Below are 26,370 nucleotides of genomic sequence, written 5' to 3'. Positions count from 1 at the left end.
ATCTGATTTAAATAGTACATAAAACAGACAGACTTATCAGAGCACATGTTTCTACACTCTCTAAATGTTGTGTTCTTTCTTGTAACCTCAAAGAGTGGGCGATGATAAAAATGCTATGTTATGTTATCTAACACAACTAAAGAAAATGGATGGCGGTTTGGCTCTAGGAAACTAAATTTTGCTTCAAAACCAGAAAGACAGAGGAGGTTTTTATTGCTGAAATGCATGCGAGCAATTTTAGGAAAAGCAAAAGCGAACACTGCTGAGGTTAGAACCTGGGTCTTTACAGTTTTCATGCATCACACTCCATTTTACCGGGATCTATGCTTGTAGATCACAGGGCCATTTTGCCGTTTCTTTGGTGGCCAGACAAGGGGTGACCTGCATTTAACGCACAGTTAGACAGATACATGGACAAATGCAAGTGAAAAGAAGCGAGAATAATAACTTAGAAAAGTTGGAGAATGAGATCGAGAGACACTCAAGTTCTAATATATGAAAAAAGCGAAAGGGATGCTGACATTCTAGGGGAGGTCTGAAAATGACTGGTTTGGAGACAGTTCGGCAGTACAACTGATGACATTTAGAACACAAGCATGGGCTTGGCCTCAAGGTGGTTTTTGAAATCGCGCCAGCAAATCACAGAGGGAGGGACTTACGCCGAGGCCGACTGCGAGGGCTTCAGGGAGGCCGACCCACAGTCACCAGCATTATGGGGCAACTTGGGGGACGCTGGAAGGGATGAGTCCGTGAGCTCTTCAATGTCCGAATGTGAGGAAGGGGGCTTGGTGGACTTTTTCTTCCCAAAGGCTTGTTTGAATGAGCTTCTCAGCTGAAAAAAGGACAGAAATTACCTTTCTCGCCTATTTGCACTCGGAGGATTCTACTTTGGGGCGTTAGTTTGCAGGTGCCGTCCTAGCCACTGCCTGGGGTCAGTACGGATAAGCAGGGTATTAACAGTTGCAGCACAGTATCTCTAAAACAACGATACCGTGTTTTGTGTTTCTGTTTTATTCTTGTATTAATCCAGCGCAGCGCAAACATGGGAGGCTTTTAAATAGTGCAGGGTCAAGGGCATGGCTATCAGAGCACTCATTTAAAACCAAGTACCTTGAAGGGATTTTATTCCCAACGTGTCTCTCTTCAAGGCAATTTGTTTTAAATGGCCACTTTAGCACTACAATCAAGTCCTGTCCTGCTGACAGGATAAACTTAAAAAGCGAAATTAAATCAAATTCACCTAACACTTCATTAACGGTGGTTTTCTATTCAAATTTTCAATCCCCATACTATTCAAAACCAGAATTGGTATCCCCTACAGCTCCGTTCAGAAAACGGCTTTACTTCTTTTTAAAATTTGAGATTAAAATGAAAAGACACAAAGAAAAGACATACAAGGTAATCTTCTTTTAAAAGGTATAAAAGCCTACTGCCAAAATAAATAGCATCCATGCCAAGGTGGGGTATTTTTTATAGAAGCATGCCAAATTGTCCACGGTTTATATTCACCTCACTTCCTCTAGAGTTCACCTTGCAGAAACACGAAAGAGTGTGTAATTACAAATCAAGGGAATGAAGGCTGATCAGTATTTTAAAATATTAGGCATAAACATTTTTTAAAACCAAAAAAGATACTTCTTTCATTATTTATAGAAGGCACTCCGGTAAAATCCTCTGATAGCTATGTTTCAGATTTCATCAACAGTTGTACTTATTCAAAATCTACCTTTGTTTCACAGTGTAAAAGGAAATTCTTCACTTTATGGTTTTTGAACATTCTTGCATCTTCCCCTCCGTTTTCTAGCAATCGCTTAATATTACCATAAATAATATCTCTACCTAAACTTAAAGGATAGTTCTGTTAAAGTGCATTTCTATAGTCCTGCTATATTCTCTTAGTAAAGAAAAATAAAGCAGACATTCATGTAGTTGATTTCTTATGAGGTGAAACTTTGTTTGCACTAAACCCTGTTGATGCGAGGGGTGGGGAGGGAGATTCAAGGTCTCTTTTCTCCTTTTTCCAGCTCTATTTTTTCTCTTCCTCCATCTCCATCACCATTACTATCATCCCCACACCATCATCACCAACATGCCATCATCTTCACCAGCATTATCAACATCACCTCATCATCATTATCACCAGTCATCATCTTCCATCTGCAAAATAAATCCCTATTCTAAGTCATCTACTTACAGACGTTATTTTTCTTTCCAACAACTCCATAAAATCAGTATTAGTTATTCTATTTTTAAGATGAGACAATTTAGGTCCTGCAAAAGGTGAAGTAATCAGCCCAAGATTCAAGTCCTACGTGGCCAATCAGCAATTCACACCCAAGTTTAGGCCCAACTCTAAAGCATGCTCTTCAGCACCATACCCTCGGACTTGGGCGAGGAGCACAGCGAGTGAGGTGCTGTCACTCGAATGAGACTCTCTGTAAACTGCCGCACACCTCTAAAGCCCCACAGGGAAAAGCCTGACTCACTGTGCAGGAATGAGCTTCTGAATCACATGAAGGAGGGTGGCTTACCCAGTTTTTCTTTTTCTTTTTCTTGGAGTCAGCATCATTGCCACTGCCAATGCTGGAATGGCTTGTGGCACTGTTGATACTAGACACGCTTTCAGAGGAATGCTGTCTTCGGATGCGGAGATCTAGCAACAGACACAGAGTATCACGTTTGCTCATCAAGAGTGTAATTCTGAACGAATGAGAATTTAGGTTTCTGAGAGGCAGTCTGCTAATAAAAGTCAACATGGCTTTTCGGATCATCTCAATGCAGTTTGGTTTAGGAACTCTAATAGGTGACACCCATATTTGCTTTAATTAACTGGGTTATCTGCATTAAGATTCAATGGGAATCTCATGTAAGTCTGTAGCACTGGTGGTTTAATGAGTTCTGAGTTTTGTCCAAAAATAAAATGCTATGGTTGTAATTCCACTGAATACCTGGATCAAACTGTGCTTCCAAAATGATTTATTTCAAATGATTAGTTCCATGGAGGAAATGGAGACTCATAAGAGCATGGGAATTGTGTCTTTTTAATATTTGTACTTTAAATAAAGCTACTGGAGCCAAATATATTTACTTCCCACTTCATAGAATCATACCACATTAGAGCCAAAGCAAACCTGGGAAGTCGCCTAAGCACTTCATCTCACAGAGGAGCAACTGAAGTACGGAGAGGCTAAGTGACTTCAGCAAGGTCGGAGAGGCAAGAGGGAAGGGCCTTAAGAGTGAGAGAGTATGGGTAGGTTGTGAATTAAACAGAAAACATTCTATCGCACCCCTTATCCCTGTCGCTGACTTGGAACAATATGACAGTAACGATAACAGCAGGTAATAATAAAGCCTAGCTTTTCCTCTGTGCTTTCTTTGCTCTGGAACATCTAATTTTAATCTTTAAGTAGAGTGCTGAAATGAGTTTAATCACTCAATGTAATTTTCCCATAGCCCCTTAGCTGAAAACCAGTGAAGCCAACCAGCGACTGGACTGCTTCCAATGTCCGCTGTGCTAACGGCCGTGTACACATCCTCTCTCTGTCTCTAAAAAGCACGTGGGGCTTCTCCAGTTACATATTTTGAAGAGGAGAGCATTTTCCATTTGATTACCTTTTGAAGATATTGACTTACTTTGTACAATCAGCTTATAAGTCTTATTTATAGTTATTAAAAATAAGACTGAAATTAAAATTGTATGTACCTATGGTGAACCGATATTAAGTGTTAGCAGAAACACTAAGAGTTTATAAAATTAAGGTCAAATCTGTTTTTAGGCTATTTATATTACTATATTTAATTGGCCTTAATGAAGACTAGTCAAGCAAAAATTGCAGTGGAACTTAAAAGATACTGGACATTACTATATGGCTTTCAAAATGCTTCCATAGAAATAACAGTGTAAAATCAAAGCTTTCCAGTTGGCTGATTTATTCACCAGTGAAGTGACCCACGCCAATGAAACTGCAAATGGGTACTTTCAAAACATATAATAAATGAGTATACATGTGGGTGTATACTATATTCACACATATCTCCATCCTTACACTCACATACATACGTACCAACAAGCACTCTAATTTTCCATAATAGCACGCTGACAAATCTTATAGGAGGGAAAAACGAGAGCTATTTTTCAGAATCCCTAGAGCATTGTCTCTTAAAAGAATGTTTAAAAATAATGGTAACAGCCGTGGCCAGTGTGGCTCAGTTGATTGGGCATCTCCCTGCAAACAGAAAGGTCACCTTTTTGGTTCCCCGTCAGGGCACATGTCTGGGTTGTGGGTTTGGTATCCAGCCAGGGTGTGTGCAAGAGGCAACTGATCGATGGTTCTCTCTCACATCAGTGTTTCTCTTCCTTTCTTTTTCCCTCCCTTCCCCCCTCTCTAGAATCCATAAAAGAAAAAAAATGATGATAATATTTACTGTTTTTGCATGCCAAAAATATTATCAATGCCAGAAGCTAAATCAAGGTGTGTGTGTGTGTATATAGGATATATATATATTTAACAGTATGAACATAGTATCTTTTATTCCACTAATATGGAGGTTATATGAATACTCAATAGAAATGAGTGTAGGTATTTATTTGTGTTGTAAATTTATGCTGTGGTTGGCTATAAGCTTTTCTGAACAAGATGTAGTTTTGCCAGTTTTCCCCTAATAACTGACGTTCACAAATAGTGCAGATGTATTAAGTATTAATATAGTCTAGATTTTTAGTACATCCAGATAATAAATTGTATTTGACTTTGATTAATCCCCCATTTTAAAAAGATAGGTAAATTCTTGTAATTATAGGTCAAAAGTAGTCTTTGGAGGTACTAAGTTTAACTATGACTCTATTTCCAATAAAGTTTGGCAAAGGCATAATTTCAACAATACCTTAGAATGAAGGTAATTCATTTTGCTTCTCTCTAACAATTCTTTTCTCGTGCTAAGTATTTGATTCAGAACAGGGAACATCACAGAGCTAGGTAAAGGACGGCTGACCAAACGAGAGCAAGAATCTGGGAAAGTGGGTATTTCAGTTATTGGTTTGTTCCTGCACCCGTTTTCCACTTCCCACCCTTTGTACCACCACCGCCCCAATTCAAACTACCTCCCTAACTTACTGCTCTGCAGCAACAGTAGCTGTCCAACTTACTCACCCTCAAACCATTCTACAAACAGTGGCTAGGAAATCGTTTTAAAAGAAAAAACTTCATCATCCCTCTCTTGCTTAAGACTTTTCAACAGAGTCCCATTTTAATAGAAAAAAAGACACACACACATTTCAACTCCTAACAATAGCCTAAATGTCCCTCTGTAATTTGGTCAGTACTTAACTGTCCAACCTGGTTCTATTTATTTTACCTCTGTTCATTAGCTTCCTTGTGTAAGTTTCATAAAGGCACTACTCAATTTTCTCTCTCAAGACTCTTCTTGAACGTTCCTCTCTTGATATTTATTGCACAGTATCACTTGGTACAATTCTTGTCCTTGGGCCTCCCCTGAAGTGTTGCTATGTTGGAAAGGCCCTCCTGACTCTGCCACCCCTAGCAGGTTCCCTGGAGTCATCACTCTCTGTGACACTTATTCTTGTCTATTTTAGAACGTACAACTCCTTGGGCCTGCACTTTCAGCTACACCAATGATCACAATAATTGTCTATTTTCTGCTCTTCTACAGACTAAACACTGATGGAGACTAAGACTGTGTCTATATTGTTTACTATTTTATATTCAGGGCCTTATACAGAGTGTATCACATGTGGTAGGAAATTATAAGTACTTGTTGAATAAATTTATTCTTATTAGTCATTCGACACAACTATGTTTGCTGAACACTCTTAAAAATTATTACTGTTGCCCTCGACTTAATACATGTTTTGTCACATTGTACTTGGTATATCTGAAGGAAAAACTATTCCATGTTTATGCACAGAGGTAGTAACTTAAAACACAACAGTAGATTTCAAAAATTATAAATAAAATGTTCCATTCCCTCTATCTTTCAGGCTATAGCCATTATGTTGTTACAAAGCCACACTGTTACACATAATATACGTAGACTGCCCTTTGTTAAAGTGGGCTGTGAGCCCTCCGTGCACCGGCTCTTTTTTGGTTATCTTTGTGTCTCCAGATCAAACAGAGTGCCTAATACATAGAGGACACCCAGATAATGGTTGTGAATAAATAAGTAAACACAGTAACTTATAGGCTGCAATTATGTCTCAGGGTGCGTAAATAAACGCACTGTACACGTGTGGAGAAAACAGAACGGTGATTGATGTCACTGAGCGACTGCAACGCGATTTCGCCGTGGTTGACCCGTCTGTAAAAGCGCTGCCTTACTCCAGACACGCATCTTAGAACCACATGATAAAACTTTACCTGACAGAAAGGTTGTAAAGGCCCCAAAATCCAGATTTCAATGATATTTAATAGTACAAATTCATACCCTATACAATCACCTTAATAACCCAAGGAAAGATACATAATAAATCTGATTGTTTAATTTCTCCATGCTATCTCAGTGGTCAATATAGTAAGTGATAGTTTGTGTTCCCTCAATTAAATATGGAGTTTTACTATTACAGAAACACAATCTAAATATCCTATATACAACCAACCCTTTATAATTATTTTTGTTAGTTTTAAACCTTATAACATTGTTTTTAATCTTTCTTGTCCAATTTTTAAATTAACTGTTACCATTTTGTTTACATTAGGCACCCCTTCCACATTTTTGAGCAAAGGAATTCCTATTTTTTAGTTCCAGCAGATACGTTAAGCTACCTGTTGCCGAAGATAAAAGGAAATCTTCCAGAAAGTTTTACTTCAGTGACTGGCACTGTGGTAAAGAAATGATTAAGCCTTTTTAAATCCCTTCTGGACCTATTTACAACACGAAGATTTAGAACATAAGCTGCTTTATTATAGCTCTAAGATAAGCTTTAAATATGCAGTAATTTTCCGTGCAGCATATAAGTCAACTCCCCCACATGGAAAGTTGCTAAGTTCTTAACAGAAGTAGTCCTTAGAGAGCTAGTTTGTCTTTCAATTTAAGTATGTCTTACTTTATATAACTGTTTTCCTAAAATTTAAATTAAAATATTTTAAATTATATTATTCTTTTCTATAAAACTTGAATAACCCTCTTTTATAGGCAATGTATTGTCACAGCCACTAGGATTAAAAAAACAAACTGCCCTGCCACAGATCAGAAAAGGCAGAACATTAAACAAATTAAGGCACCAAAATATAATGCAAAGTTTGATAGGGGAGGTAGAGTTATCTCCAGAAATACATCACAGGAGTATCTCATCCAGTTTTAAGGGTCAAGGAGGCATATTTAGGCTGATTATTGCAAGGTCTGAAAAAGTCTTCATGCTGAACAAACAGGATAGAAGTTCCAAGCAGAATACACAGAATATATAAAAAACTTTTAAAGACTTGGAAGATATTCAGGGTAGCTGAAATGTAAAATATGCAATGGGCAAAAAACAAGATATAAGGTCTAGTACAGCGTCTACCACATAAGTAGCAACCAGTCAATATTTGCTGAATAAATGAAGCCGATGAAGAAAGATTATGTCTGGTTAAGGAGTTTGTATTTCATCCTCAAGGCAATATGGGATGGACACACACACACACACACACACACGTTGTTGGACAATTGCTCTATTCTCAGTGTGAAGACTGAGGTAAAGTGATGCAAGGTGAAGGGCAGGATGGCTGTAGGTGTTTCTGGCCGTGGTTCAGGGAAGAGATGAGAGGTATGTACAGCAGGGTCAGAGAAAAGGGAACGGAGCCAACAGATATCCAAGGGGTGGAATCGATAGAGCTTGGCAATTTTCTGAGGGAGGAGAGAGGCTTTGTAAGTGACATATTATAGATTTCTGGCGATAAGGAAGGTGACATTTATTGAGGCAAGGCACACTGAAGCACAGCAGATCTGACAGGGGAGATGACAATGTCCAATCTGGAGATGTTGAGTTAAAGGGGCCGCATGGACATTCAAAGATAACCGCATGGAGTTCCCTCGTTGACAGCTGAGTACGCAGACCTGGAACTCAGAGATGAGCCTAGACTGAAGAGAGAGCTCTGACAGTTGTCAACACATCGAAGATAACTGAAGCTAGAGCACTAGTTGAGTTTGTATAAAAGGTTAGATAAGATGGAGAGAATCATCACGTAAAAAGCCAAAACGGAAGAGAGTTTAGGACCCCTAGGTTTTGAGAAACACCAACACTTAACAAATGGATACAAATGACTGAGTCTACAAAAGAAACGTTGAAAGAGATTTAAAGAAGCGGAAGAAAAACTAAGAATGTGGATGTCACGAACACTAGGAAAAAATGAATTTTTCAAGTAGAAAGGAATAGGCATTAGCATCAAATGCTGTTAACATGTCAGGCGCAGTAAGAATTTTAAATGTTTTACAGGATTGAATGTTGTGTAAGTCATTACTGATCCTGAAGGGAACAGTTTTGGTGGAGTGGTGGGAAGAAAGGCAACACTCCAGGGGTCTGAAGTATGACTGGCAGCTGAAGACATGGAAAGATGCCATAAGAACTTCCCAGAATTCATTCTGGAAACAGGAAGAGAGGTGACAGGGCTTTCAGAATCCAGGGAAGCATTTTTAAACTGGTGAATAAGTGGGCATACCGAAAACTACTGAAAGGAGTTAGAACACCAATACGTAGAACTTGCATACAGAAAAGAAAGAAGACATTAACATAGAGCATTATGTTCAGTGGGACACTAAGGGGTGGGGTGAGTGTGGTGGCAGAGAAAATTATTTCATCATTGTTTAGAATCGTTAAAGCATGGTAATAATGAAAAGCAGACCAACTTCTAGTCCACTTTCTCACTGTTTTAAAATCCTCTACAAGAAGTGCACCTTTTTACTGGCCTCGCCCCTAGGATGAGTTGCTCCTCATACCTATTACTTTGTATTTTGATTTTATTTTTTATAGAGAGCTAGATTTTCATACTCCTTATTGAGTTTGCTTTTTGGTGGATGTCAGATATGAATGTATTAACCAACCACTTACCCCCACCTTCACCAAATCAAGTGAAATGTGTATGTAATATAGAAACTTAAAAATTATTTGATAACTGAAAACAACTCTTCTTAAATTCTGACATTCCGGCTTCATTAACACCAAATTACTCATCACTAAGCAAATGCAGCTTTCCTCCAATTGGTAAATAAAGTGGATGACTAATATATTGGACGCAAAATGGCAATATTTCTAAGTATACCTTTGGGAGGGTGATCGGGGCCGTTCAGCGCTCCCTGAATGGCTGCCTGGGCAGCAGAGTTCTGGGCCTTCAGCATTTCAATGGTTTCTCTTAGTTCTATGAGTTCAGACTCCTGTGAAACAAACAATTTAGAAGCTTTAATACCTAAAGAGAAAAGTTAACCGTCCCTATTGTTCAAAATGCACTATCAAACGGTTTGATTTCATGTCATGCTAATGTCCTGGGAGATTGGGGTATTTGGCTGATCTTGTCAAGTTGTATCTACCAACTTCTTAGTCAAATGTAAAGGAAAATCAAAATGTTTTTCTGGGTTATCTACTTATAAATACGGTGTATTTATAAGAAAAGAATAGTCCTTATCCTTTTCAAAGAGTGACACCCAGAGCTGACCAGTACAATGTAAAGCATGATACCACATTGCTTATTTTATACCAAACCACTAAGGCTACCTGTGGTCACGTCACCTAATTCGACATCGGTATGCCCCGGGGCACCATACTGCCCTTCCTGTCAGCTGGGAACCCTGAGTTGCTGTCAAATAAGTGATTGCAGATTTTGTCTCCAGTGTTTTGCACTTGTGGATGAATTCTTTACATTCAGGTATAAAACCCGGAACTCGTCCATAACTCACTCCAATTAAGTGTAATCTTAGTAAACTCCGCTGGCATATCAAGGTCATCTTAGATTCTGATATTTTTCATCCAATAAAATTCCTAGTAGAAACTCAATTTCACCAAGCCAAAGCGACATAGGAATTTTTTTAAAGTGAATAGAAATTTATGTAATATACAATCTTTAAATAACAGTTAAATTATAAAAAATTAAAAATCAGATTTTTATAAAACATCTAATTTCTGAACTTGGCAATTTTAAGATATGTCCCAAAGAAAATCTTTGTGCCAGAAATGGCTCATCATGAGAAAGATAAGAAAACACAGAAAAAAAAAAAAGAATGAGAGTGCTTTGTCAGCAGAGGCGATGTTTCCATCAGGAGCTCAAAACCAGGAAGCACCCTCTTGGCTGTGCTGGCAGTCCTAGGGATTGGAATCCCTCTCAGCCTCTTAGCGGGAGAACTGCTTGGTAATGTGTTTGCCACTCATCATTTTCTCTAGCATCTCTGGCAGAAAACCAAAGAATCAGGCGTGGGTTCTTCATTCCATGGTAAATATTTATTAACCCTCTTCGAGGCCTCCCAGACTACACACAAGAAGTAGGATCACAATTACTGCCTTTGTAGGAAACTGCTTCATACATGGGAGCCTCACACACTTAAAGCAAGCGATAGACAATGCTAATTGAAATGATATTCAGGTTTGGAACAGACACCTGGTGCATCCTATATCTATTTTCATTAGACATCTGACATATTTCTAACAGGTGACAGATTTTTTTAAAAAGCAAAACCTTTCATAGACCTCTGATAGCTAAAGTCAAAGACTGCCATAATGAAAAAATCAATACAACCTTCTGGATTCATAAATGGATCTTCAAATACTTGACTATAATTTCACTTGCATTTATTTATCAAAAAGATAAAGATCGAGTTTGTGGAAAGTTTCCAATATTACACACAAAATTTCGATTTAATTCATTATAATTTCCCAGTCTCTCCAAGTTCTATTTATAGCCCGTCCTTGCCCAACAAGTCACAGAATGTTTGCCAAAATTTAATTTCCTGTCCACTTAAAATGTATCTATCAAGAGAGATTATGCTTACTGAAAATTCATTCTGCTTTTACCAGGAATTGATTCACAGAAAGATATCTTTAGTGCATACTTAATGAATCCCATAATTTCATAATTTTATAATCTACAGACTTGGATACATGTTAAATATTAATACAAATCAGATTTTCATCTTTGAATTTAAAATCAATAGTGCTTAGACTATAAATTAAAAATCTGTGAAAACATTGGCTTTAGGTTTAAAGAGGAAAATGGAAATGGTATCTTATGCAAATGTCTGAAAATTTTTGCTTAATTTTATGAGTTATCTGACTTATTTCAGTGTCAAAACTTTAATCTTTTCTAGAGAAATCTCTTCTAGAAACATTTTGAAAAGATTAGGAGTGCAATGTTCAGGGAATGTTGCTTTTTTAGAAAGTTGTGTTTACTATGAGACGGAAGAATAATTACTTTCTAACATTAAGTATTTTTTGAAAAATTTAAAAAATTTTTTTGGGCTGGTCGTTATGCAGCATGACACGATAAACCCAAAGGGAGAAACAGTAGGTAAGAAAAATTGTCATTATAGAACTTGGGAAAAAATCACATCTGTGAATGTATTAGTTTAGCCAAATTCATATTAGTAATTTTTTAGGACCGCTTTATAAGTATAAGCAAGCATCTACAAAAGATTCCATGCTCTTTAATTAAAAAATACAGTTAAGTTCTACATTGAAAATCTTTTCAAGCCTGAACTAGTTAATTCTCTATATACGCAAAAATTCCTTCCTTCTTTCTTATTTCAGCTGAGATCCACTTTCACCATTACTCCAACTAGAAACCCCTTTCTCTGTGTCTTTCCACATGATTTTCCCTTTTGCTTTAAATATCCTTCCTCACTCTTAAAGGCTAAGTGGTATTTGAAAACCTGAGAACCAAAAATAAAATTTCATTTATGTATGATGAGCTATTCAACATGATGATGCCCCCAAAACCTGCTGACTATGTAAGATTCCACTTTTCCATTACAGTTTCTTGTGTAAAAGAAGCTGGACAGAGTCAAATCTCTTCTGTGTTTTACATATCTCTGAGGCTAAACAAGGCATGACAGCAGACTTGAAATGCTTCAAAATAAAATGATCAAACACTGTGTTATGATAGTAGCCTCGCTTAGTGTTCCTTCCAACCTCATTTCCTAACTGTATCTGACCTCTTTGCAGATCTCTCCTTGACAAAGCTTTGCTGAAAATCCTACAAATTTGGCAACAATTCTCATCAACCAACTCGATCTTCTAGACTAGGCTCTTAAAATTTTCTACTAAACCTGTTTTTTGTTTCCTCACATCAACATTCAGTTAATATCACACGATCAAGCTCTAGTTTCTCTGAACATATCCCACTCTCCCACCCCTCTGTGCGTACCAGGAATCTTACAGTTTTTCTACTGAAAGAACCCAGCTAGCCCTGGTTCTAACTAAATAAACAAAATTCAAAAATCCCACTAGTGTAAGTAACTATACCATAAAGTGATAAAGAATATATTTTATGACTCTAATAAAAAATTTAAAAACACTTCTAGATGAAAAAATATATTAACCTGAACTGGGAGAAGTTAACGTCAAGACCCAGTTTAACTACTCAATTGTTAGCTATTTCCAAAGACTTGGCTTTGAATTTTCTCACTTTTAAGGTTTAAGTTTCTATTTATCTAGTTGCCCAAAAAAGTGGTCTCACCCAGGTAAGAAAGGGCAAACCCTAGGCTCAATATCTGGGCTCCAGCACTCACACCAGAGATAAGCCGGGCGGGCTCTGACCTGCTAACAAGACCAACGGGGCCCACCTTACCGTATGTTCTAATTCCCGTGGCACTACAGCTATAGGGAACTGATCTGAGAGTGTTCTAATTATCGGTGAGGATAGTTTTAGTAACTTTGCAAGAATTGAGCTGTAGTCCTGTAAAAATGTAGATTTGTAAATTGCACAAATATAGATTTGCAGAATTCTTGCCATTTTGTTGACTTGTATTGCAGCCTTTCTCATCTGGCATGCTATAAGAAAATAAAGCTCTAAACAATAATTTGAGTGACACTTTTTCGATCCTGACAAAAATGGAACACGACTAGTACCTCTCTAGACACAGAGAAAAGAAGTTATTTCATCACACATCATAGACGCCTCAGGGCATTCTGTCGTAATTCTCTCAAAGAATCTTGGGGGAGAAGTGCTGGCAAAGAGAAAATAATTTGAAATCCAGGTAAAATTCTTGATCAAACTATGTCACTATCACAACATGTTAAGCTTTACCTTAGTATAGGGCAATTCCTAGAGATAATTTCACCCTCCAGCCAGCATTATTGACAAATATCCTACTTCTAGACTTACTGTTATATAACATGTGCTCTTTGAGTGGCTATTAGAGAATGCAGTTAAACTGTAGGGACATGCTGCTAGGTTGATGTTCATCAACTAACCTTTATCAGTTAGTCTACCATCAAAAAACTTTGGCTGGCTGCTTGTTTTCATAAGACCAGATTATTGAGGCATCTTTAAAATTTTTTTTATTTAATTACTTTTATTGAATTTACTAGGATGACATCAGTTAATAAAACCATATAGCTTGCAAATGTACAACTCAATAAAACATCATCTACACACTGCATGATGGGCTCAACACCCAAAATCAAGTCTTTTTCTGTCCCCACTTATCCCCCCTTGCCCACTTCCCCCTCCCCCCACCTCTCTCCCACTCTGGCTATCACCACACTGTTGTTCTAGCCTTAGCTCCACATTTCCCACCGTATTCCTGCTTTTTCCCTGTTGTCTCCAATAATTTCCCTCCTGGATTCTCACACTGATGCTGCTCCTTCCTCTATGACATAGCCCTCCATGTCCCCTGAGTTGATCTTCTTCCTCCCAGAGGCAGAGGAGGCTTCTCTGTGCCGCATCTGCTCTGAAACCAGCGTGAAGATACAATGGTCCTCTGTGAGAACACTCAGGTCATGGCGCTGTTGTATTCTAATTGTCCCCAAAGTGTTCTGCCTCCTGAATTGTTCATACATGTGTTTTTCTTTCTTACCAGGCTAAAAGTGGATAAAAGCAGTGTTCTGGCACATAAATTTGGCAAGAAAAACAGTGTGACTTGACTTCTGGAAACGGGACAATCTTAGGACACTACTCAAAGGCGTGATTTGGGTCTAAAACTGAAATTTTGTTATATTTTTCAGACTATTACTGCCATCTGATTGTGAAAAATCACACTTTGAAGCCATGACAAGCCAGAAGACTTGGACTTGAGTCCTTGTTTAGTTTCTCTATTAAGTGTGTAACCAAGAGCATGCAAGCACCTTGGCCTGGGTCCCCTTAGGTGTGAGCATTCTACCTCGCTCCCAATGTGCGCATTCTCAGCTCTCAGTTGCTCAGTGGTGCTCATCTTCACCTGAAACCTTTTATCTTTTAACCCTATTTTTATTCAGTCTGTCACCTACTAGAACATAAACTCTATTTTACATTATAACCAGTTATGGGAGAGTAATAGGGGAAAATGGGGACAACTGTAACTGAGTAACAATAAAAAAATTTATAAAAAGACAAAGAAAATTAAAGCTCCAAGCAGGGGCAAAAATAGGATATAAACAATATGTGCATGGATACGAATATACACACACACACATATATATATATATATATATATACATATATGTATGAATAAATATATATACCTCCATCCTGAATTCTCAGTAGCTAGAACGGCACCTCACATAGAGCAGAAATCCAGTATAACTTTGGGGAATGACTAAATGGAAAGGAACAAACCTTGGAACTCCAGGAACACAGTTTCAAAACCCCTTCTCTAAACTCTCCAATCTTTCCCTCAGGACAGTTGGATGACCAGAGAGCTATGTACCCTTTTATCTCAGCTCCCTGAAGAAGTGGCTTTGCTGAAATGTGACGAAATGTTATGCCCTTAGCTTTTAGAGAAATGCCTATTTGAACAGCGATTCTGTCTTTTGTTATTCTGTGACCTCAATTTGAGAAACTTTGCGATACATTTGTTCCTGAATTCAGTGCCACAAAGTTTGTCTCTTCAATCTAAATTATGTTCTTTCTGGTCAGAGAATGAGCGCTAACCATGCCAAGCAGCCTTCCTTTGTGCCTTCGTGTCCCTGACACGCGGTGCAGTTCAGTGCTTTGCGGTAGTAACTACACAGGCTCAGGCAGCTTGCTACACACATTCCTCCGCTGGGTTTCACCAGAGCCTGTCCCTGAATTGTGCTAGAGCATGCTGCAATTGCTTTTATAAGAATCCCAAAACCACCTGGAAACGGGCAAGTTATAAACCTCAGATTAATAAAGTAAACCAGTTCCTAATGTGTTGTGTGTACACCTTGCAATTAGAAGAGCAATCCATTAAAAAATGGCAAGGGCAATTTTAGACAGTATGATACCTCCTGAGACAATTTAGTAGGTTTGGCAATATTTAAGGAAAATGTGCACATAATGTAAGAGTCCTGGTACTATGGAGATATATTTTAGCATATTTGGGCATTATTCACAGGCATTATAAATTAACAAACATATTTTTCCAATTTCTATGAGATTTTTACTTACAAATAAAGAGTTGAAGGAACTATGGGGGGACATACATTAATTTTAACTTAAAAATTTCCAGCAATGTGCCTGGCACATGGCCATTGATGAATTTGTTTATCTGACATTTTTAAAGGGGGAAAAAGTAGAGAAACATAAAGGAAGGGACTCTCTGCTGAATATCCACTGCATGTGAAATCATTACAGCATCTCACTTACTCCTCACTACGATTCCACAAAGTAGTTGTTTAATTCCCAGTTTGAAAGGATGAATTTGAGAAAGAAAAGAAAGATTCTGCAGCTTCATCTAAAGAGATCCCACTGAGATTCGCACTTAAGGCTACTGGGCTCGAACATTTATATTCTTTTCTAGTCAGCTGTCGTAAAAGGCCTTGTAGTTATATTTGCTGACTACTTATGTTACACAGTGAAGTTGCAAATGCCAGCCCCCACCCTACAAAAGATTAAGATAAAATTTATGTGCTCAAAGTGAGTTTGCTGTCTTCCCTTGCAGAACAGGTTCGGCAGGGGTAGACAGTGTTCTCTTTCACGGGCAGGAGATACCTTTGAAAGAGGAGAATGGAAGATAAAGGCAAATGGAATAGTTTGTTAATTGTACCAGGCAATCATAGGACTATCTGATTTTCTCTTTTGGTTAATTGGGCTCTTCATTCTATTTTTTTTAAACTTAAAAGCTGGTAAACTGACACAACTTGATAATACACGCTAGTCCTTTAAATCTAATGACATACTTTACAGAACTCAATACACAATTGAAGCCATCCCTCCAGAGAGATATAGGCAGTGATTCTGGAAATATCCAAAACCTTTTAGACTATGGATTTCTTTGACAATTAGATGAAAACTGTAGGCATCTGCTCATAGTATACATATATGCAGTTTAAAAAATCCATACAATTTTAGAGACTTTATGTGTCTCTGACACCGGTCCAAAGACTCAGGTTCGGGGCACTAGGCTAACGGCAGAGAGGTAAGTGACTGCCCATAAATGGAAAGTGTCCAGGTTGTTTCTAGGAAGCCTGTAATTTCTAATACTTCTGGCTTTGTGAGCTAAATTCTTTCTTTCTTTCTTTTTAGCATTCCTTTTTCTACTTCAAAAAATCCTTCACATTTTTAAAAAAGCTTTTGGTAAAATTTAACTTTATTTAAAAAACAGCATCCCCAGATGCCAACGAGTCCTTTTTACTAGTCCTTTTTACACAGGATTGTCCCTTGTCCCAGAGAAGCGGTAACTCAAAGCCCTTAGTTTTTAGAACCCTAACGTCCGTTGCAGGCCCACGTCGGGGTTTTCTACATGGCATTTGTGACAATTCTTGCCCGAGTGCAATTCTTGGCAACCACGTAATCAGTCGTTCCTAAAACATTCTAACTCTCCTCCTCTGCAATTATTTCTCTGTCGTAATATCTGGTGTTCTTTTAATAGCTACAGTCAGAGGTAAAACAGTAGATTCCCTAGGAAGAACGGTATGTGTGCGCACGGGTGTGTGTGTTGTGTTCCAACATGGATTGATGGGAATCCCAAGTCCTTAAATTAAAATCTGAAAAGAAGAGGCATTACCTTGTCATTGTTCCATCTTGGTACAGGATGGATGCTCTGCAGTGTTATTTTAAGGAGCAGCATCTCAGGTAGTGTTTAAACACCCTATGCAACTTGCCGTCTTACTTCAAGCCCCAGTGGCGATGCCGAGACGTACCTTTTGTTCCGCTGTCATGGTTAGACTTTGCAGCCGGCCAGTCATATTCCCTAAGCTCTTTTCAAAAGCTGCTACAAGGTGAGCCTGTGAATAAAATGGACAGAACCCACTTTCAATATTAGAAACTCCTATGGACAGATGAAAACACCACTTCACAAACTGCTTTATTTCAGGCATTCTGTCTCTTTAAACACCATGACCATCATGGTTAGCTCTCGCTGGTGACTCTCCATTACCACAAGTGTTTTTTTTATTTTTAAACTTCAGCTTTAAATCAGTGTTTCAGTCTCTTGACATTTAACGTGAGTTCACCTTCTGAAAGGGGATGGCATTTTGCAAATAATGACGCCTTCAAACTTGCACATCCCGGAGGACTTGACACATAAAACGCCGAACAGAGCTCTGAGTTGCCAAGCTGTTAGACTTACAGCCCCCGCAGAGGTCAGTGCAGTAGTCGATGGACAAATGTTCCTCATTTTTACACCTGCGTGATGACCTTTGAAGATATTGTTAGCTCCTTGATTATAAGGATGCTCTCCTCCAAGTGTCAGGCATCAGCGGACAGCTATAACATTATTTTTCCTTCTTCTACGGACAAAGAACTGAACTGAAAAGAGTGGTCTTCACTTTCTAAACTCTTTTCAATAAAAGGGCTTTTATTTCTACCTTATTCCCTTCAACTACAAATGTGTAGGCAGGCCAGCTAGAAAAAATAATTAGTCATATTTTATGTGACATTAAGTTTTTACGGCTTCGTGGTTTTATTTTAAATCTCGGAGAATTATACCTATTGAAGTGGATAACCATGAGTCCTCTGATTAAATATCTGACAATCTTATTATAGCTCTAAAACAGGCCAGTTTTTGTTAAGGTGCCATTTTGGAGCAGCCTGACCCAGCAAATGTGAAGCATGAGGAGGTGCTGCGAGCTTACATGATGACTGAGGCAGAACTCCAGGCATGTCATCTCAAACTAATCAATTTTATCGGACCCTTAAAAGGATTCAACCTACATCTATCAGAAACTGTGTGGGGAGAAGTTTGGCAATCCTTGGCCAGAGATTAATTTTTTGAGGGAAGGGAGTGGGAGACCTCAAAACACATCACCTAGTTAACTCCAGCAGAGCTAAAAGGCTGAGGTACCTATTGTCAAATGGCTCACTGGAGTTCTAAGAAGTAGGGCACTACAGGTGTATTCCAGCTTTAGTAACAGCTAGAAGTTTATTCCATTATTGGTAACAGCGAGAATGTACAAGTGCCTTCCATTAGCATCATGACACAAAGGCGTCTTTGTTCCAGCTCTAAATTTATCCTGGGCTGCCTTTCTTTGCCTGTCACTGTAACATAGAGAAAGATAATTTGTAGAGAATAAGTCTATTAATCTTCAGTCTAGCAGTACAACTCTTTATTCTTTTTCTACTCCCTCCTCCCTCTTTCCCTCTTCCCCTTCTCTCTCTTCTTCTTCTTCTTCCTCTCCCCCCCGACCCCCCATAGAAACCTACACATGCACACATCATGAGAATTATACTCAGAGGCTTGTTAGCAGATTTAATGGGACAAATAAGACTTTTAAAAAAGAAATATAATCTTATAGATTAAAATGTTTTCAATGACAAGGAATATCATTAATCAGCCTTAGTACCCAGAAATTAACATAACGTTATGCCCCACTTTCTTCTCTATGTAAAGTATTTTTAATTGTAAAAATACATGAACAAGTGAACAAAATGAAAATGTACAGGTCACTAGTTTATAAGATTGTAAACATTCATGCACACTATCAGCCCAGGCAAGAAACAGGACATGTAGAGACCTAGAAGTCCCCCCTTGCCCCCCCCAGTACTGCCCCCTTTCCTTCCCCAAACATAGCCACTGTTGTAACATCTGTGGTAATTATTTCTTGCTTCTCTTTATAGTTTTACCACATAAGCTTATAGTCCCTAAAGACTAAGTTTTAGCTCTGTTTTGAAACATCCAAGTGGAATCCAGTGGCAGGATTTTTGTGTGACTGCTCTCTTTTCCTTAACATCCTGCTTCTCAGACTCACCTGTGCGGTGTGTGGCAGGAGTTCGAGTGCTCTGTGGAATTTCTATTTGCCCATGATAACAATTGGTACCGATTTCAGTTTAGACTATTAGAAATAATCACACTATGATCCTACAATAGCTTACTACGTCGTAAAACTAAAATGGCTTGTTTTATTTTAAAATACTGAAAATTTTGGCAGAATACCTTTGTTAACATCTATTAAAAGAAATGCAAGGTTCTACTTACTATTGCAAAGTTTTAATTCTTCCAAAGAGTTGTAAGTTTTAATTGTTGGACTGTGAGTCCTTGTGTATATGAACACAGGGAAAATCCCTTTACCTTTGTGCATATTTTACCAGTTCAATAGCAGTTAAAAATATGACAAAGAAAGTGAGACTGTGAAGAATATGCTGTACAAATATATTGCTTATATTTTGTAGCTGTGAGTTAAGTACAAAATATTCACCATTGGAATGTCAGTTTTCAGTTTTGGGAAAATTGCTCTTCATTAATTATTCACAAGAAAACTAGTTACAAAAGAACATTTTAATTTGAGTCACACTGTTCTCAATGAAAAAATATGTTAAAAGTACATTAGTAGAATATTGCTTTAAATTTACATTGTTTTGGCTTAGTTTATCAGATCAACTTTGTTATCTGAAGATAATGAAAGGTTAAATTTCCCACCAATTAGATTAACAGAAAGGGAGTACAAGAAGCAAATAAGAGAAACAATATCTACCAGAGATGAGTTTTTTTTCACTTTAATGGAGATAAAGTGGAAAATAAAACTGATTAAACTATAGGACAATATATCTTGTCTGAAAAAACCTTATAAAGTGATGACTTTTTAAAAAGTTGTGGATTTTTAGGAGAGCTGTTAATATAGTTTACTTGGTTCTGGCTTTTCTTTTAACATTTGCATAATTTTCAAGCCAGAGCCAAATTTTATCAATACGATGATGAACAGTCCCAACTTGTGTTTGGTGGAGGATGTCAAGGTAATAAATTAGACAAGACTGAATAGGAGTTTAGGGAAGGTATTAACACACACTATCTTTAGGTTTGAAATCACACAACATAATCTGAGTAGACGTGTAAAAAGAATCATCGTGCTACTGAATAATGACATGAAATAGCATTAAGAAAAACACCTGCCTTGCATTTGTTCATTTAGAATTCAGTGACAGCGTGTCACCCAAATAAAAAAGGTACTCTACACATAGATTAGTGTGCGGATGAATGGATAGATAGATATGACTTTACTTTTGAAAATCAATAGTTAGAGGAACGGAGAATGACTCTGGAACTATCGTAAATAAGGCTTCACGTTTTTACTGCATATAATCGGCCCTTTCCTGTCTGCCATGTCAACACGTGCAAACTAGTTTTCTCTTAAAGGACACGTAGAAAAGCAGGCACAAATGTCAGAGTATATAAAATATTAAGTAGAGCAAATAAAATAGGACATAATCCAAAAAGAAAATAATACCTAAGAGATTTTTGTTTAAAAGACTTGCATGCTGAAAGGCAAAAAATAAGTACATTCAGTGATGCACTTATTTGAAAAATGGTAGTAATAACCAGCCTTAGTGCTTATTTCCAAATTATCTAAGGGCCGAGGCGTATAAAGAGAATGTATTACAATACAAACAAATGCATCCCACCTGACTTGGCTGCATGAAGGTGTGGGCGAGAGGCGAGAGGGCACCTGGCTGACTGCAAGATGTGACCTCACATTCGCAGGTGCCTTTGCTTCTGGGGCTCCTGTTTTCTTTCTGTTCTTTGGTGGGGTATTGGTTCAGGGAAGGCCAGGCAATAGTGCTTGCCAACATACCCGCTTTCCTTTCTAAAGACATCCTAGTAGAAACTGCTTTACAAAGAGCCTTGCCAGGGCTTTATGCAGCTCTGTTCAGAGACCTTCTCAAGTGGGCGGGAGGGCTGAATACTCATTCTATTGAATGTTAGACTCTGCCAGTCAAAGGAGAAGCAACCTCACTGGATACTTTCCTGCCTTACCACTGCCCCTTTTAACAAAAGGGTAAAAAAGCACTTTAGTACAGAAGCATGTAAGTTTCAAATTTAAGGGTTAAAACACAGCTTATTATGTGTGCAGTCCATATAAATATAATAAAGCCAGGTCTAAACACATGATACAACACATCAATTAGAAAACACACCCCAAATTAAGGAAAATCATTTAAGTCCTGATGAAATTATTCTCACATAGTGAGTAAAAATGAATAGCTGTATACTTCAAATGACTACCAAATAAAAAATAACAGTTGCCATTTTCTACACAACCAAACGAGTAATTGTTCATTGTATTGATCACATGTAACCAAAAGGTAAAAAATCTACCTGTAGTCTGAACAAATTAATAAATAGAAGGCTTATTTCTACCTCCAAATAGATTACACAAGATTTAAAAAAGCTTTTTTGACTTATGTTGAAGAAATTCTATATAGAAATAATTTTATTCTGTTTTATGATTACTCAAATTTTTGTGCACATATGTTAAAAACCTATGTACATATTATTTATACCAATAGATATTAAGTGAGGGGCAATGAAATAAAATACACTCTGAATGAAATTTAAATGTAGTAGTTTTTGGAATTCAGAACAAATCAAGTATTAACTAAACCTTTTTTGACTCGTTATGGTCTATGGAATCTAAAATGACATTATAAACCAAATGTTAAAATTCAACATGATTTGTAGTTAATAGGTAACTTGTGAGTAATTCAAACTTCTGGAGATTATAGCCTTAAAAATACAAATGGACATAAATATGCAAGACTCCATTCTCTGTAATTGTAATCATACTATTACAATGTTCAAAATAGGATTGACATTAAAATTATTTATAAACATTTATTTATGCATCCATTCATACAAGTTCTTAGCTACTAAAATATTAGTTTTACAGTGAATTTTAATAAACTTCTTTATAGAAGCATAGAAGATAATACAAATGTCTATTCATTACCTGAAGATTTTCATTTTCATCTTTTGTCATTTTCAGCCTTTGCAAGTGTGTACTGTATGTGTGTGCATATGCATATATGTAGGTGTGTGTGTATATATATATATATATGTATATATATATATATTCATGGATATATAAAATGAAAATGTTGAAAGAAAACACAAGAAACCAATAACCATGAACAGGAATGAAGTCTCAGAGGGACAACAAATAATGCCTTTTTCATTAAACACTTTTTAGTTTCAGTTTTTCCCAAATTTCATTATGCATGGCAGCCACTGATTATTGCAATATCTGAATATCTAAGTCCATATAAGAGACATTTACAAAATAAAGTGAGACCCTGAGTAACCATTCAAGACCTCTGTAAGAGTTCTGACTACCCAATGCAGGCTCTGTCGTGGAGCCTTCCCGGTCACAGGTGAACACAACCCAGAGAGTTTGGCATTTGTGTTGCAGTGTGTCCTCTGGATACAAATTCAGGAACCGAAACAGGAGTGTTTTATACCACTATATAGCTAGTCTATCATACAAAATTTACAATTGCTTTTGAACTATTTAAGAGTTACACTTAGACAAAAAGTATAGGTTATATAATACTGTTTTCTTCCAATGTTGCCTAAACAATTCCTTAAGGCCTATTATTTTTAAGAATCCCCTAGCAACGTCTATAAAAAGTAAATAAATATAGTCAATCCAAAATTAATTAGATTCTCCCAAAGTCAAAAAGATAAAATCAATTCAAATACAAAGCTAAAATCAATACATTGTGCATGAAATGACTGACTTACACACTGTGCAAGTTTTATTACACCACAATTTTTCACCTTAAAATCTCACTTATTCATGTGGTACCCAGGGGGCCTACACCTGCTCAGTCTTGCTATGTCAAGCCTTGTGTGGGAGATGGAAAACTCAAAGGAGAGCACAGACAGGTGAGGCAGGCAACAGGCCCAAAGCCACGCAGTGGAACCGAGCAGATTAATGTTGAGCGAAGGTAGAGGGACATACGGCGAAACAGCAGGAGCTTGTTTACCCCTCGCTGCTGTTTCTAACACTGTTGTTCCTCAGGACTAGGCACAGTGCCACGTGTTCTTTATTACGCTACACTATGCGCTCCCTGGCACATTGAAAGAATTTCAGTGAATGTTGATATAATTGATGGTCTTCATTGCCATCATTTTTGATATTCTCAGCTGCTTAAACAATGAGAAGGCTGCCAAGGTTGCTGAAAGAAATAGATCTCATTTAAAGTATAGGTAAGATACCTAAATTTAGAGCTAAGTTAATTTTTTAGAATTAACTGAGTGCTTAATTAATTGTCTAATAAATTGCCCTGAAGGAGGCAGTGCACATGAATTTTTTTATTTTCCAAAGTTAATCACTATCAATCCTGAATAGCATTGTGGCTTGAGAAAGTCTTATCTATGGGGAGTGATAAAAATAATAAGAAAAGAAATAACCCTTGCAGCTGTTGTTAATATTTCCAATCTTTTACAAGAAACAAAAAGCAATTTTAACCACATTATGATTCCTTATCAATTTGGTTTTACATTTTATTATCTAGTGTACAGGAAAGTTTACTGTTATGTGAGTCCCACTATTTAGTGACTTAAGTCTGTATAATTTTTGACATTTAAATTTTGTAAGTCTGTTACTAAAATTATCCCATTTACTATATAAAAAATCTGTTTAGTGTATGAAAAAAAAATCAGAAGTGACTTACATTTGCTGAAAGCTGAGATGTGAGGGTAGCCACTTTTTCCTGTGATGCAACCAGCTCTCTCCGCAGTTTATGAATTTGCTGAATGTAATTAAAAAAATCAATTCAATGTGCTAGTCTATTTTGACTTAAAACTAACATTCAATCCAAGAAAGCAAAGCAAATATTAGAGTTAGCTCCCTCTACCCACCCTGTATCAGCAGCAACTTCTGAAAATTACAGAAATGAGAATACTGGCTGCGTGGTACCAGTCAGATGCCCCTGATAAGAAGAGGGGTGAAGCGCCTGTGCTCGAAGCTGGGACTCCAATCTGCCAGCAAAGGCATGCATGCTCGTTCCATTTGCCATCCCTGCCTGACTCAGTAATCAGTCTACTTTTTATTTATCCTTTACAGAAATTTCCAGTAATGAAACTCAGGTAGTAAAATCTTTTCTTTTTAAAAATTTAATATACATATACATATTTTTTCAGGGTCCTCGGAGTGAAAAGTACTCTATGTTGTTGTTCTATCAGTGTTTTTGCTTGTTGATTTTAATTTTCTGTAAGCTGGCGACCTCTCGGAGCTGTGGAATACCCTGCAGGCACCGAGAGCTGGCACTAACTCAACACTGAATGATTCCACATTTGCAAATCATGTCATTGGCTGGCGTTTTAATGACTAACGCAACTCCAAGAGGCCTTCCCAAATATTGATTACAATGCCCTTTATTCACTGAGTTAGTATTAGCTCAGGGCAGAAATACTTTATAGATTATCCATAGTTTAAAAATAAGGGGGAAATCAGTAACATTGTGCAAATAACAAGATCAAACAACACAATAAATATGCTAAAATGTTTTCCTTTTTAGTTAAGTTCTAACTTGAATAAACTGAATCAGAAAAATGATACTATATTATAATGAGCATATGATACTATACTTAAAATTTTAGTTTAAGCACTTTGCAGTTTAATCTGCATGTGTCATGGTGCAATATAAAGCTAATTAGTCAGGACAAAACATTTATATGTTGACAAGTATTCTTCTGGTCTCAAGGAATTTTAGTTACTGAGACGCCAAATGTTCTACTCTGACGATTCTCATTTCTTTAAAAACAAGTCTTCTTTTGTTGTGTTTGGACTTTTGGAATATTATCTCAGTTTGAAAGAGCATCCTTGCCACAGTTTATTACTTGTCTTTTTCTTTTTCTTTTTCTTCACATTAGATTTTTCTGGAGAAGAAACAGTGGTCAGTATAGAGAGACTAAGAAAGGAGTGAGCTGGAAGCTGGAAGCAAAGATAGAGGACATTTTTACAATTTCAGCAAATACAATTTCTTTTCACTCCTGGTTTTTTTTTTTTTGAAAGAGATATATTCCAGCCCCAATTAGGTTTTGAGTTACAATCCTGTGATGATGATCACAAATATTCTCAGAAACCAGAAAACACATTTTATTTTTAAACCAAATTCAAAGAGGCTTTCTCAAATTAATAGTCTGTATTACATGATCTTACTTCCTTTAAAATATAATACAGGAAAACGTAAAGAACTGAGAACTATTTTTGAAAACCCACGACCCACCATGGGGCATAAATGATGAGAGAGGAGCTCGTAACTACCAGTAGGACAAGCAGATGTGGCATTTTTATACTTCAGAAACTATATTATGATCAATGTTAGAAGCCTTGCTATGTCCATACAGTGAAATACGACAGATTTTTAAAAAACCATAATCACTTCTTGGTCTAGCAATTACAAAGATCGTATTGGCATAATCAATACTTCTTCAATATTTTGAAATACATCAGAAATTTTACATTAAAAGCTAGTAAGATATGACTTCAAAGAAAAGAGTTCCTTTGTAGAGACTCTTGCCAAGACATTTTCTCTGTGGTCTGATTGCTTCAGTGCAAACCAACCAAATAGTCATTACTCTACCTTGAATAAAGGCCTTCTGCTCTCTTTGGCTAGGGCAACTCTTATACAAAGGGAAAGAAAAGGGATATTATCTCCAGGCTGAATTCTGATTTATACGTGATTGCAAGGAAGCATGTGTTTCTGAAGGGTGTGTGTGATTAGAGGCGGGCAAGTCCTGGCACCAAAGAGAGGGGCTGGGATGCTGAGTGGCTTGTGTTGTGGAGATCTGGTGCCCAAGATTCAATAGTTTCCTTAATCCTATGCAGGTAGTTTCAACAGGAAGTGGGGAGAGAGACTCTAGTAAAATAGAAAGACCACACACTCCGTCAAAGGTTTTGGGAGTGCTTGCTATTACACAGTTCATCAGCTAAGACTGTAATTTATAATGTGGGAGGAGAGTTTGCTTCTATAAACTGCCTTTCATTTTCTTTTAAGAGGAAGTATCTAAGACCTTCTATCAACGACTTTGGATATTTGTACCCACAGCACTGGAGGATTATATGACTGTAACACA

At 37.3% G+C, this 26,370-nt stretch overlaps 1 protein-coding gene across 2 annotated transcripts in view; it reads right to left on the bottom strand.

Annotated features, from left to right (window-relative positions):
* NAV3 (neuron navigator 3) overlaps positions 1–26,370 on the bottom strand; it is a 319,752-nt gene that overhangs the window by 36,843 nt on the left and 256,539 nt on the right. The window contains exons 22-27 of one of the 2 annotated variants that reach the window (XM_053921041.1): positions 23,964–24,041; positions 17,219–17,302; positions 9,252–9,363; positions 2,532–2,653; positions 1,510–1,530; positions 660–832 (exon numbers count right to left, since the gene is read on the bottom strand). In XM_053921041.1, coding sequence (XP_053777016.1) covers positions 660–832; positions 1,510–1,530; positions 2,532–2,653; positions 9,252–9,363; positions 17,219–17,302; positions 23,964–24,041 — 590 coding nt within the window. The remainder of the gene's footprint in view (positions 1–659; positions 833–1,509; positions 1,531–2,531; positions 2,654–9,251; positions 9,364–17,218; positions 17,303–23,963; positions 24,042–26,370) is intronic. The other variant, XM_045187323.2, reaches the window with a different exon arrangement.

The sequence above is a fragment of the Desmodus rotundus genome, chromosome 3, assembly GCF_022682495.2.
Source record: "Desmodus rotundus isolate HL8 chromosome 3, HLdesRot8A.1, whole genome shotgun sequence".
Lineage (NCBI taxonomy): Eukaryota > Metazoa > Chordata > Mammalia > Chiroptera > Phyllostomidae > Desmodus > Desmodus rotundus.
The sequence above is the reverse complement of the archived record's forward strand: the minus strand, read 5'-3'. Positions and strand labels throughout refer to the sequence as shown.